The sequence below is a fragment of the Malania oleifera genome, chromosome 10 (genome assembly GCF_029873635.1).
Source record: "Malania oleifera isolate guangnan ecotype guangnan chromosome 10, ASM2987363v1, whole genome shotgun sequence".
Classification (NCBI taxonomy): Eukaryota; Viridiplantae; Streptophyta; class Magnoliopsida; order Santalales; family Ximeniaceae; genus Malania; species Malania oleifera.
The window spans coordinates 7,059,412-7,072,099 of NC_080426.1; the positions used below are offsets into that span (position 1 = coordinate 7,059,412).

Sequence of the window (12,688 nt, forward strand, 5' to 3'; positions counted from 1 at the left end):
TTTTTGTGGGTCAGTCCAAAATCGGTGAAGGAGCTCTTGACTATATTTTTTACTGGTTTTTGGAAAGATGAGGAGGAAAAGAGGTCGTGGAGGTGTGCTCTTTGTGCTGTGTTGGGGAGTATGGCTGGAAAGAAATTGTAGAATATTTGCTTGAAAGAGATTATCAATGGGGCTTCTTTGGGATAGGTTGAGGTATTTGGCTTCTCTTTGGGCTTATTGTGCAGGATGATTTAAGGAATGCTGTTTTCAAGATGTCCACTGAAATTGGGCGGCTTTATTAAATTGATTTTATTTTTGTTTTCCTTGTTTTCACAAGTGATGGCTTCTTGTTCTCCTTCATTGTATATGTTACTCCTTTCTAATTCAAGGAAAAAAAATGATGCCTCTAACAAATGATGCTAAAAATTATTTTTTGATTAAAATGTTAGAAATATTAAACGCGTGTTATCTAAATTGGAAAATTTACGGAATCCCCATTAATAGGATCAAAGCTTATTCCATGGTATTTACATGGGATTCCTCTTTACTTTTTCTTAAGCAAGTCCCCAAACTTAGTTGATCCATGATTTATGTTTCATTTAATTCATATTTTATGAATTGTAATATAGTTTATTTAATGTTTGTCTAAATAAATTTTAAAAATTTGATAATACTTTATTGCAAGTGTGCCTATTTCAATTCAACATTTATAATATATATACTAATATATCATGTTGTTCTTAAAATTAAAATTTAAAAGAATTAATTCATCTGGTAAGAATATGTCATATGGGATAGTCATATTGATATGAAAGAAGTTAAACAAAGTTAATGTTGAGCTATTTTTGAGAAATTATGTATGCATTTAATATGTAAGTAATACATGTATAGGCCTAATATGCTGTTGTTTGATTGGCATACGTAATTTAAATTCAAGGGCATTATTGTTTAAAAAGGATGTGAAGGCATACCATTGGGAATAATGTTAACTATCTTTAGAAATAGGACCGTGTGTTTGTGAGTCACACTTTAAGTTATAGAATACTAAAATGATGTAGTTTACATATTAAGGCAGTATAAGCTAATACATGAACATTGATACACAATTTCCATGATTCATAGTTTAGCATTATGTCCATTATGATTCTACTAAAATCTTTGTAGCTGTTATTCTTTTACTTGCATAGTGGTTAGTTAGATAGTTTCTTCTAATTCAAGTAAATTTGATCTTTGTTATCTTGAGGGTAGTTTGGGTATATGATTTTATATCCAATATTTTCTGTCCTAAGATAAAATTATTGTTCATTTGAATGATATTAGTCACTTTATGATAGTTTTAGGACATGCTAGGGATGGCCACTTTTTTATTTTTTTTGGGTGATATACCTTATTTATCTAACATTGGCGATATATTTACTTATATATCCTAATGAATAATATTTCTTTGTATAGGTTATGTCTTAACCTATCTAAAATAAGATTTCTTTGGCCTCCAAAACCTTAATTCTAATTTTTGATTAGCTTGAATTAAAAAATAAATTGTTTAATGTGGACCCATCGCATATTCTGCTTTGTTTCTACAATTTTTTTGAATGTTGGTCCACACATTTCCCTTAATGTTATTTTAATTTGTTAAGATTTTTTCAGTTGGAAGTGGAAAAATGTATTTATTATAATTTTGATGTACTGCACACCATCAAAGGCTCAAGTACTACAAAACTGTATCGACCAAACCATGCTTTAGAAGATTGTTTTAAACCATATAATGCCTTCTTGAACAACGCTGAATTGACCAAACCATGCTCTAGGAGGCTTTTTCAAACCATATAATGTCTTCTTGAGTTGACGCACTAAGCTTGACTCTGCCTGAGCAACAAACCCAAGTGTTTGCTTCATATAGACCTCCTTAAGGTCACCATGTAAGAAGATGTTCTTCACATATAACTGATGCAGAGGCCTTTGACAATTGGTGGCCAAGAAAATGAACAGACATGCTAATGTAAGTTTGGAAACCAGGGAAAAAGTGTTAGAATAATCAAAACCATACACTTGAGTATACCCATTAACAACAAGACGTGCCTTCAAACGAGCCATAGAACCATCAAGGTTGACTTTCACAATGTATACCCAACAATAATCAACCACAGATTTGTCAGGAGGAAGGGATACCAATTCCCAAGTATCATTGTCCTATAAAGCTTTCATCTCTTCATCCATGCCATTCCTTCACTCGAAGTGGGCTAAGGCTTTCGAAACAGATTTAGGAAGGGTAGTAGATGATAGAGTATTAACAAAATAATAATAAGAGGCTGATAAGAAGTCATACCAAAGGCGTGGTAGTAGAAGCTAGAGGGGACTCTCTTCCTTGGAGCCATCGTTAGGAATACACCTACAAATTAGGACGATCAAGGCAATGAGAAGGACTCAAACTATGGAGACACAGGTGGATGATTGGGTAAGGACAACAAACAGTTTGAAAGATTAGGTAGAGGAAGAAACTCATTGAGATCAGAAGTTCTCAGGGACAAAGTGTAGTGAGGAATAGACTCAAAGAAGGTAATATTTGCAGAAACAAGGAAGTGATGCAGAGTAGGACTATAACAATGATACCCCGTTTTGGAATATGAGTAACCCATAAAGACAGATTTCATAGCATAATGATCCAACTTATCCACCTCGGGAGTTAGTTGATGAACAAAGGACACACACCCGAATATAAGAGGAGGTAGAAAGAATAGAGGTGAATCAAGTAAGAGGACAGGGTAGGGAATTTTACCGCTAAGAACATAGGACAACATCTTGTTGATACGATAGCAAGCTATAAGTATAACATCACTCCAAAGCTCTTCAAATATATATTTTTTTTAAGGTAAGGTGCATGTGATTTCAAGGATATGTCTATTTTTCCTCGCTGCAGCTCCATTTTGTTGAGGAGTGTGGGCATGTGATAATTGATGAACAATACCAAATTGAGTAATATAAATAGTGAAAAAATACTCTTGAGCATTATCACTTTGAAGTATTTGAACCAACAAACCAAATTGAGTCTTTATTTCAAAACAAAAAGCACAAAATATATGAAATAGTTCAGAATGATCTTTTATTAAATATTGCCAAGTCATCCTTGAATAATCATCCACAAATGTTACGAAGTATAGAAAACCTAACTTGGACACAACTCTACTAGGACCCCAAACATCATAATGGACTAACATGAAAGGGCTTGCAGCCCATTTTTTGACTCGGGAAGCAAAAGGGACACAATGATGCTTTCGTAACTGACAAGACTCACTATCAAGACTAGAGACAGAATTCAAAATAGGAACTAGACGTTTCAACTTTTTTAACAAAGAATGACCAATGCGACAATGAATTTGGACACGTGCGACAATAACAATGCAGGCAGTAGAACGAGAGCAGGTCAAAGTGATAAACTCCACCAACTTCATGCCCTCCGCCAATTGTCTTCCTCATCTTTAAATCTTGAATGACCACAGAATCAAGGAAGAATGTTACTAAACAATTGACGGATTCGGTAAGCTTGCTAACTGACTCAAGATTGAAAAGAAACTTGAGAATATACAAAATCGAAGGAAGAGAAATAGAAGAAGTGGGATTTACAATTCCAATTCCCTTTACAGCAGTGGTGGATCCATCAGCAATAGTAACACAAGGTAAGTTTTCAGGATGCTTGAGAGTGGATAAGAAATTAGGTATACCTATTATATGATCAGTGGCAGAGAGTCTATAACCAAGGACTAAGACGAGAAGTACTAAATGACAGGCATGTTGTGGGGTTGGCTACTTAGGCAAGAGATGCAATAGGAAGAGAAGCTTGTTGTGACACTTAGTACAATTGGAACTTGGAAGAGCATGTTGCCCCTCACTTGGCCCAAAGGTGTGGAGTCGATGGTGGCTACATTGGCAACTCGTGAAGGTTTACTATGGAGATCCAAACACTGCTCAATAGTATGATTACCTTGTCCATAACAAGCGCACTTGGGAGGAGTGTCTTTACCTCGTCCATCTCTACCACCACGATTGCTTGAACCACCATGATAACTTCTGTAGCTACTTAGTTGAAACTAAAATCACCATGCGTGGCAAACATTGTCCTCTTAGAGCTAGATGCAAGAGCAAGAGAACTTGTGCTGAAGGAAGAACGAATGACACGAGAAAAAACAACGGGCAAATGATGGAAACTCTGCATTACCAAGTATCTACGACCAAACTGCCTCAAACTCAGGTTTCTAACCCACTAGAACCCAAAGAACTGTCTTTTGCTCCCGCTGCTTCTGCATCTCACAAACATTGGCCATTATAGGTTTCACAATGTTAAGCTCCTCATGATTACGTTTCATCTCTGCAAAATACTCTAATGTTCCTATTTCCCTGATGTAACTAAAAGTATTCTTGGGATAAATCATACATATACATACATGTGATGTTACTAGAGTACAGAAGCTTGGCATAATCCCGAATCTCCTTGCATGTATCTAGATGCATGCACATCCATGCAATCTAGGGCTCCATCGAGTTCCACAAGAGGGAAACAATAAAGGCATCTTCCTGAACCCACATTTCTTTTGCCCTCTCTTTTGAAGGACCAAATTGGAGCAAGTGGTCATATTTTCGTAATCCTACTAAATAAACCCTAATGGCCTTAGACCACTAAACATAATTCTTACCATCCATCTTTTCAATTGTTACTTGTGTCAGCGATGAAGGAAACATGTTTTTGGGATTCATAGACTCCATACCAACACCCACAAACCAGGCCACCATCAAACAAGAGGGACAATCATAACTAACTGGGAAAACCACATACCCCACCGAAACAACCACATATGAGGTGAATCAGCAACAAAACTGATATATAACACTTCCACAGCCTCACAAATCAACTTATGAAACACTGCCACTGCTCCAAGCAATGCACTAATAGCCTTTACTAACACCTAACAACAAATAACAGATTATCATGAGTGCATGGTCCAAAAAGGTTGGCAAAAAAAGGTGGCCTGAAATACTCTCATGCGCCAGCATGTGGGGTTGGGAGTCTGGGACTGCCGGCAGTTGGCCAGCATGTGGCAGCACAAGGGTAGGTTTCCAGCTATGAGATTTTGTAGGGTTATAGTTCAGAGGGTTTTGTTTCTGGTTGGTTTTGTAGTGGTTCTGAAAAAGGCAGCAAGAGGAGGGTGTTTTCCAGCAGCAGCTGAGTTCAGTTTGGTGGTAGGGTTTATGTTGGAGCTTGCTCTGATATCATGTTGACATTTTTATTAAACGAATGACATAACACAAAAATAGGTCTCTCCCTCTATTTATAATACATATCAAATACATTTGAATGTCCATAATACCCTTACTAACTCTCACTAATTAACATAACACTAAGACACTTAATAATACTAAAAGACTAAAATAATCATTTACATTTGTTAAGGATTATCTTATTCCTTGTAATGGATGTTGTTTTCCGTGTGTTTATCTCTCCACGTGAATCGGGATACATGTGTGGGGGAGTGTTTAAGGCTTGATATACCTGGTTGGCCCACAACCTAACAGCTTAAGCTTTTAGTATCAGTATGAATAGTGCAAATTATTTTGTGTATAAAAATATCATGTCATTTAAAAGTGAGACAGACAGATCATTCCAAAAAAAAAAACACTCAAATGCAACCAATATTATATAAAACTAGCAGTATCTCATGCTGTGGATGAGCTCACGTCTTGAACTTTTAAGTAACAAAGAGCTTATATATTACAGAACCATTTATCCACAAAGAACATTTTCCCTCTTTTATAACTAACAAATATTCATAATTGAGTAAATAATTCATTTCAAAAAACAAAGGCTAAACAATTTTTTTTTTTATAATTTATCACAGAGACACTTGTATTTTGAATTTTTCTAATTAATATTGGTTAGGGCTGCAAGTGTTTGAGAAGGTGGAATTTTAGGGAGTGAATGAAAGAACAATAATTTTCAATGAGAATGCATAGATTGGATTTGGAGGCTTTTAAAGATATAACAACAACAAAAAAAAATAGTAATAATATTAATAATAATGATGATAATGACTATAGAAGTATACAAATATAGCGTACATATGTATTCATTTGTTTCTAAAATTAAAGATAAATAAAATTAGAATGAAAACAAAAATTTGGTAAAAAAGGCATTTAATTATGTAAACCATGATAATGATAATAGAAGCATAGAGATATTGTATTGATATGTATTCATTTGATTCTAAAAATAAAAGATCAAAAAAGTTAAAATGAAAACAAATCTGTGTTTTATTGTCATCCTTCATCTATTAGGATTCTTCTTATTGTTTATGTCGAAGATATTGTAATTACAAGCGATGATGATCAAGGTATTAAGAGCCTCTATCATTTTCTACGGACTAAGTTTCAAACCAAAGATTCGAGGCCTCTTCTTGTGTTTAGAAGTATCTAGATCTCATATGGGAACTTTTTTGTCATAGAGGAAGTATGTTCTTGATTTGTGGATGAGATTGGGTTGTTGGGATCCAAACCGGTTGATACACCCATGGATCCTAACAGCAAGTTAGTGCTGGATATGGGTTATTTGTTGCCTAATCCTGGACAATGTTGGTGACTTGTTGGGAAGTTGAATTATCTCACAGTCACTTGGCTAGACATATCTTTTACTACTAGTGTTGTGAGTCAATTCTTGGATTCTTCGAGGTCAAATCATTGGGACGCAATAATTTGCATCTTGAGATATCTCAAAAGTGCACCTAGGAGAGGTCTCTTATATTGAGATTAGGGTCACACTTATATTTAGGGATATACTAAGGCGATTGGGTTGGATCACCTTCAGATAGAAGATCCACAACCAAGTATTGTATCATTGTTGGTGGTAATTTGGTTTCCTAGAAGAGTAATTAAAATGTAGTGGCCAGGTTGAGTGCTGAGTTAGAGCATAGGACCATGGCTCACACTACATGTGAGCGTGTTTGGTTGAAAAACATGTTGAAAGAATTGGGTTGATATGCGATAATCAAACTTCTCTCCATATTGCCTCCAACCCAGTCTTTCATGAGCATATTAAACATACTGAAGTTGATTGCCATTTTGTTTCGGAGAAACTTGTGCAGAAGTTCATTAATACCACTTATTCACAGTCTGATATGCAGCTTGCTGATTTGTTTACCAAAGCTTTGAGAGGTGCTTGTGTTAAATTTATTTGTAACAAGCTAGGAACATATGACATCTATGCTGCAGCTTGAGGTGGAATGTTAATGGTAATTTTAGTATTTTAGTATTATTAAGCATGTTAATGTTATGTTGAATAGTGAGAGTTAGTAAGGGTATTATGATCATTATAATGTATTTGATATTTATAAATAGAGGGAGAGACCTATCTTTGTGTAAGGTCATTCATTTTATAAAAAATCTTTACAACAAATAAACAATAAACGTGGGCAACATGGCTAAATCTTAGGAATTCTGGCAACACAACCATGGCTTTGATACCATGTTAGATTGCCACTTTACTTGAAAGCTTAAGTTGTTATGGTTCTGGGCCAACAATGCATTTCAAGCCTTAACATATGTAAAACATAGACTTACTGCAATTTATCATATAATTTTGGTTTAATTTAATATTTTTAAAGAAGTTTTGTCTTATTTTTAAAAGATGGGTTTTTTCCTGTCCACAAAATAATTTATGCATCCTTACATTTATATATGATAAAGATTATGCCATTTTTTAGGTTATGCATTGCAGTATCATACACTGATAGATGCTGAATATTGCTGGGTGCATGAAAGATCACTACATTAATTCAATTGGAACTCTTGTTTTGAAGTTGGCTGAAAAGTTTTGAGCTGAAGATAAAAAACTAGCATATGCTCTTGGAAACTTCTGCCATTTGGTTTCAATTTTGCAATGGCTATTCAAATTGATTCTTTGGGGTAGTGAAACATTTTTCTGTGTAGTGTTACATAATTCCAATCCCTTCCTCACTCCTCCCACATCAACAAGATGTGAGCACCAAAACCCCCAAATAACTTTGGCACTTGTATTATTTATGAGCTCAACTGAATTGCTTTATATTGTCTGATTGAGCTGGGTAAATGTTTGTGTTTCATGTATTGCTGAATTATTGATAATGATCAACTTTTGGCTATTTGTATGATTTGAATAGATAGCTTCATTAGCGATCAGAAGTGGGAATGGGCTTCTCTTGAAAGGGGGAAAAGAGGCCAGGCGATCTAATGCGATCTTGCACAAGGTTTGGAATTTTAAGATCACACACACACAATATTAAAATGCCACTCCATGAAATTAGTAAGGCATCCTGTTTCCATATATTTTCAGGTCATCATTTCAGCTATCCCAGACAATGTTGGCGGAAGGCTCATTGGATTGGTGACTTCAAGGGATGAAATCCCAGATCTTCTCAAGGTCGGGAGATCTAGAATACTAGATACTTAGATCATGAGAACTTTTAAAATGGTGACTGGTATTAATCAGAAATTTAAAACTCAGAATTTATATTTCTGCTTCAGCTTGATGATGTCATTGATCTTGTTATTCCAAGAGGCAGTAATAAACTTGTTTCTCAAATCAAGGAATCAACAAAAATTCCTGTTCTGGGTCATGCAGGTAAATAGTAATATAGACGTTACTTGGGATCTTATCCATATGATCACTATCTGTAGTTATTACATCATTTTTACTAGTAATGTCTTTTTATTAGAAGTAGAACATGATGCTGGATGTTATTGTAAACTTGCTATTTTTGCTGCACAGATGGAATATGTCATGTTTATGTTGATAAGGCTGCTGATATGAATATGGCAAAGCGCATTGTTTTGGATGCAAAAATAGATTATCCAGCAGCCTGTAATGCAATGGTAATATTTCTTAAATTTTTTTGACCGATTCTTTTGTCTAGATATACTCTTGAATGGTTGGGAGAAGTAAAAATTTCTCTATCTATTAAGTTATTGATATTTGATTATGGCCTTTTACAGTCTCTTTTCTCCTTCAGGAAACACTTCTTGTACACAAGGATTTGGTTGAGATTGGTGGGCTCAACGACCTTATTGTAGATCTTCGTATTGAAGGTGGTCTCTATGCGAACAACTATTATTGTTTTTCAATTGTAAATGAATTAGCACATAATTTAATACACTAGTAGGCTGCAATCTGGATAATGCAATACCAAATATTGAGCACTTCAATTCTACGACAATAAAATTAGTGATTTAAGAAATTTATTATGTTGAGGAATTAACAAACATAATGAGTTGAATCCAATAACTTGGATTTTAGAGGTGATGCTATGCTGATCCTCCCCAATCAGTAGTTGAAAAGAAAAGAATTACTCTTTGAAACTTAAAAGGGCCCATCTCCATTGCATGTCGCATTCCACCAAGTAATAACAGAGTAATCCTAATCCATAATCCAAGTATTATTGAATTGAACTTCTTAGTGTTTTTTTTTTTTCCCCATGGGTGACTAGTGCTCATTTTCTCCCACCACTTCAAAAGTACTTCAGAAAGGGTGAGCTGATGGGCTCAACTCTAGTTTATTTGCCAATTTATTATCAATTATTTGTTAAATGAAAGTGGAAAGAAAGCTTGGAAATTGTTTTTCACCAATTCACCATTAATTAGTTTACTACATTTACTCATTCCTATTCCACATTCCAGGTGAATTAAATTTCTTAGGTAATTTTTTGAGAGTGTGGATTTTGGGCCTTGGATTTAGATTTGTGTGGAAGTGGAAGAAATTCAATATAATTTTATATTATGTTTTGTCCAAATCCACACAAATCCAAATCCAAGGCTTGAATTCTATGTGCCGAACACAGGGTTAATGTTCTTTTCCTTTCCCCCTTGTTTTTTGATGAGAGATGCTCATTTTATTTTACGAACTTCAAAACCATTGCCAAAAAAACATAAAAGTACATCCTGGGTCTTGGGAGAAATTTTTAATTCTATGTTGACAGAGAAGTGCAATTATTATAATTACTAAAACAGGGATACGGGAATTAGTAACAATCTATAGTCCTGCTGTGGGATGTACAAAGAAATTTTCAGTTTTAAGGATAGACTACTACACAACAGGTTATATAGGAGGTTTACACATTTTACTGCTGGATCTTATTTACTCTCTTGTATGTGATGTTGCATCTTTTGCATAGAAAAAGATGTTTGTTGCTTCTGATGTGTTGCTATTATGATATTTTACTCGGGATATTATATGCATGTTTAGTTGTTGACAGTTTTTATTTACCATTTTCAGTTTGCCAAAGGATTACAAGAATGCAGCCTTGTTTTCTAGTTTTTTTTTTCCACATTTTAGAAGAAATTTGAAAAGCACATTTTTATTGTTTTCCAACTTCACTAAATTAATGTTACAAGGCTGGAAAATAAGGTGGCATTTTTTTAATTTTTGGAGAATTGAAAATGATAAATGAAAACTATTCTCCACAACTAAATAGGCTGTATTTTTTCATGTCATGGCATCCAATGTGTTATTTTTATGATAATTTAGTTGGGATATTTTGTTATACTGTGCCCTTGCTCTGCCATGTTACTGGGTACTGCTATTTTCCTTCAGTTGTATTTTAGATTTAGATTGGCATGGCTACTTTTCCAATTGGTAATGTTCTACATGCAGGATTTGTTTAACCTTTTCTATTATTCGGTACAGATTTTTATTCTTTTAGTCATGACTTGGTTGATGATGGAGATGTTAAGTTTATGATTGTTTGGTCTTTCAAACTAGTCAGACACTGGCATATCTGATGCAGAACAGCATCAAGGAGTTCAGCCAAGGGAGAATTTGGAGAGAGAGAGAGAGAGAGAGAGAGAGAGGACAGGAGAAGAAGGAAGAAGAGAGGAGGAAGAAGGAGATACAGTTGGGGTGGAACTCATGTTAAACTTGTCAATTCAAATTCATCGGGCAAAAAGACTTTTATAAGGCTTTCACATCATATTTATAAGAAAGCATAAATTACATGATTAGAGATGAACCCATGAAAGATACTTATCTTACCTACAAACTTCTAGATACAGATATTCCTACTACTAATTAAACTAAACAACATAATAAACTAATTAACTGACCAGATCTAGGTTAGAAGCCAACAATCTTTTGATCCAATTCTTCTGACTTAGTCTCTAATAAGAGTCTACCCAAGGTCTGACTTGTTCTGCATCATATCTCTCACCCCAAACCTCCCCCCACAAAAAAATAAATTGGCCTCGAATTTTGACATGTTGAAGGATCTAAAGCAAGAAGCAATGGCCTTGGACTTTTCATAAGTCAATACTCATTTGATACAAGAATTGGGATCAATGAACACCTTAGAAATGACACACTCAACAATAGGAATGTTTTGAAGACTTTTGATGTCTTTCACACACATGCATTCCCTTGCTTGTAGCGCCAAGTTGAGTAACTTTGATGTGATCAACTTTCAGATTCTTTCTTGGTTGGTTTGTAGAGCAGACTTCAAAATGATCTTTTTACCATTTTAGTGAAAGATATACGAGTTCTCATATTCTTAAGCCCAAATTATCCAAGTGAGTAGAACCAAGGAGAATATGTCCATTATTCATGGGTATGATATCACAACAAACATTATCAATATAGTTAACCATTTGGATAGGGACTAACATCTTTTACAACATGTAAGGTAACATGATCATACCAAGATACATTATAAGGCTCTGGGTGGGGTTTCAGATGTGGCTGCATACAAGTGACCCCATTTCTAGAAACCAAACTCATTGGGCATCTTCCATCAACAGCAATTTTGCTAACATTTTCTCCACACCTGAGAAATGGGTTGAAATTGTGCCCAAGGTACGAGAAAAGGCATCCCATTTTCCAATAATTTGTCACCATGTTGCTGGAATTTTTTTTTTTCCCACTACAGCTGAGCTGATCCCAGTCGAACAAGTGGATTCATGGGTTGTTGTCTAGAAAACTTGAACAATATGCAGACATAGCAAGTTGCAGACATGGCATGTTGAAATCCCGAGTTTCCTTGGGTATATTGAGTAAATTAGGAAAGTAGTAAATGTAGAAGATTGTATATTATTCTGTAGGAAGATTGTTTACTTATTTTGAATCTTTGATTGTATTATATATTGTAAGATTGGGATGTACAATATATTCAATTGAAGAAATACAAAAATTGAATTATGTCTTCATGGTATCAGAGCTAGGGTTTCTAAACCTTAGCTAATTGTGGCTAGCGGCACCGTCAACAGCAGAGGATCGATTTCCTCTGAAAATCACGACGGCAACTCGGAAGCCACATCCATTGGGGGTTCGAATGGGCTAGAAAACTCAGCCTTTGCACTCGTAGTGGAGAAATTAAACGGAAAAAATTTCCGTGAGTGGGCTCAATCCCTCAAATTGGTGATTGGAGGAAAAGGGAGGTTAGGATATCTTACCAGCGAAAGGAAGAAACCAGCCTCTACCGATGTTGTAGCCCTATAGAAATGGAGGTCCAAAAACTCCATGGCTACTGCTTGGCTCGTAAACTCGATGAAGCCGTCAATCGGGAAGATCTACTTGTTCTTGCCAACGACGAAGGACGTCTGGGACGCTGTTCGTGAGATGAATTCCAACATCGAGAGTTACTCTCAGATCTTTGAGATAAAGACCCAACTGTAGCAGATGAGGCAAGGCGAGAGAGACGTTACCAAG

The 12,688-nt window shown here is 35.3% G+C and overlaps 1 protein-coding gene across 2 annotated transcripts in view; it reads left to right on the forward strand.

Annotated features, from left to right (window-relative positions):
* Positions 1-12,688, forward strand: part of LOC131165824 (delta-1-pyrroline-5-carboxylate synthase) — a 46,207-nt gene that overhangs the window by 10,888 nt on the left and 22,631 nt on the right. For both annotated transcript variants that reach the window (XM_058123926.1, XM_058123925.1), the window contains exons 11-15: positions 8,160-8,246; positions 8,333-8,419; positions 8,524-8,620; positions 8,768-8,871; positions 9,009-9,084. In XM_058123926.1, the coding sequence (XP_057979909.1) occupies positions 8,160-8,246; positions 8,333-8,419; positions 8,524-8,620; positions 8,768-8,871; positions 9,009-9,084 (451 nt within the window). The remainder of the gene's footprint in view (positions 1-8,159; positions 8,247-8,332; positions 8,420-8,523; positions 8,621-8,767; positions 8,872-9,008; positions 9,085-12,688) is intronic.